Source organism: Eimeria tenella, genomic scaffold (genome assembly GCF_000499545.2).
Source record: "Eimeria tenella Houghton genomic scaffold, Eth_scaff3186, whole genome shotgun sequence".
In the NCBI taxonomy this organism is placed as follows: domain Eukaryota; phylum Apicomplexa; class Conoidasida; order Eucoccidiorida; family Eimeriidae; genus Eimeria; species Eimeria tenella.
In genome coordinates this window covers 1-984 of record NW_013543038.1, presented here as the reverse complement: position 1 = coordinate 984, position 984 = coordinate 1, and the positions used below count along the sequence as shown (strand labels likewise).

Sequence of the window (984 nt, the reverse complement as noted above, 5' to 3'; positions counted from 1 at the left end):
GCTGAGCCAGCTGCAGCAGCAGCTGCTGCAGCCGCCATAAATGCACGCAGCAGCTGCGGCGAGATAACACGAGGCCCACGAGCTGCTGCCGCACTGCAGCAGGAGCATCTAGTGCATCTGAAGCAACGGCAGCAGCAGCAGCAGCAGCAGCAACAGTAGCATGACCATGAACCCCAAACCCTAAACCCTCAACAACAGCTGTGGCCTTTGGGACAGCAAAAGAAAAGCGAAATCCACAGCAGCTCCGCAGCAGCTGCAGCTGCTGCAGAAGCGGCAACCAAATAAGCAGCAGCAGCAGCAGCAGCAACAGCAACAACAGCAGCAGCAGCGACGCACGGATGAGCTGCAGCAAAGGAAAGAGAATGCGTCTTGTCTCGGCCTGCAGCTCCAGCTGCTGCAGCTGCTGTAGCTGCTGCAGCTGCTCCTGCTGCTGGTGCTGCTGTTGGCTAAGTTGTTGCTGCTGCTGCTGCTGCTTATCACGCAGACATCGCAGCAAATGACGCGCAGCAACAGTAGCCGCATTAACCTTCGAAAAGAAAAGAAGGGAGGACTTGCTGCCAAAGTAAATGCAGCTGAGCTTGTGTCCTGCTGCTGCTTCCGCTACTGCTGCTGCTGTTGCGTCTGCCGCTGCAGCAGGCACCCCAGTAGCAGCGGCAGCAGCAGAAAGACCGCCTGCTGCTGCTGCTGCTGCTGCTGCGGGGTGTGGATTAGGAGCTGCTGCTGTAAGACGCGCTACCTGCACAAGCCACATAGCTCACAGCAGTTATAGCAGCAGCAGCAGCGGCAGCAGCAACAGCAGCAGCAGTACTAGCGTCTGCATAATTACCTGAGCAGCAAAGGGATGTAACGCCGATGCTCTTGCTGCCAGCAGCAGCAGCAGCGCAGCACGCAGCATTTGTCTCTCTTGCTGCCCCGCCTCAGCAACAGCCCCCGACAGCAGCGGCAGCAGCACCTGGAAAACAGGCGCCTGCGGCAGGGCCGCTG

The 984-nt window shown here is 58.9% G+C and overlaps 1 protein-coding gene across 1 annotated transcript in view; it reads right to left on the bottom strand.

Moving 5' to 3' along the window:
• The window catches only part of ETH_00033800 (uncharacterized protein), a gene marked incomplete at both ends in the record, with an annotated part of 2579 nt that extends 1828 nt beyond the window's left edge, over positions 1-751 (bottom strand). Inside the window, one exon of the mRNA XM_013376127.1 lies at positions 337-751. Coding sequence (XP_013231581.1) covers positions 337-751 — 415 coding nt within the window. The remainder of the gene's footprint in view (positions 1-336) is intronic.
• Positions 752-984: the final 233 nt, after the last annotated feature.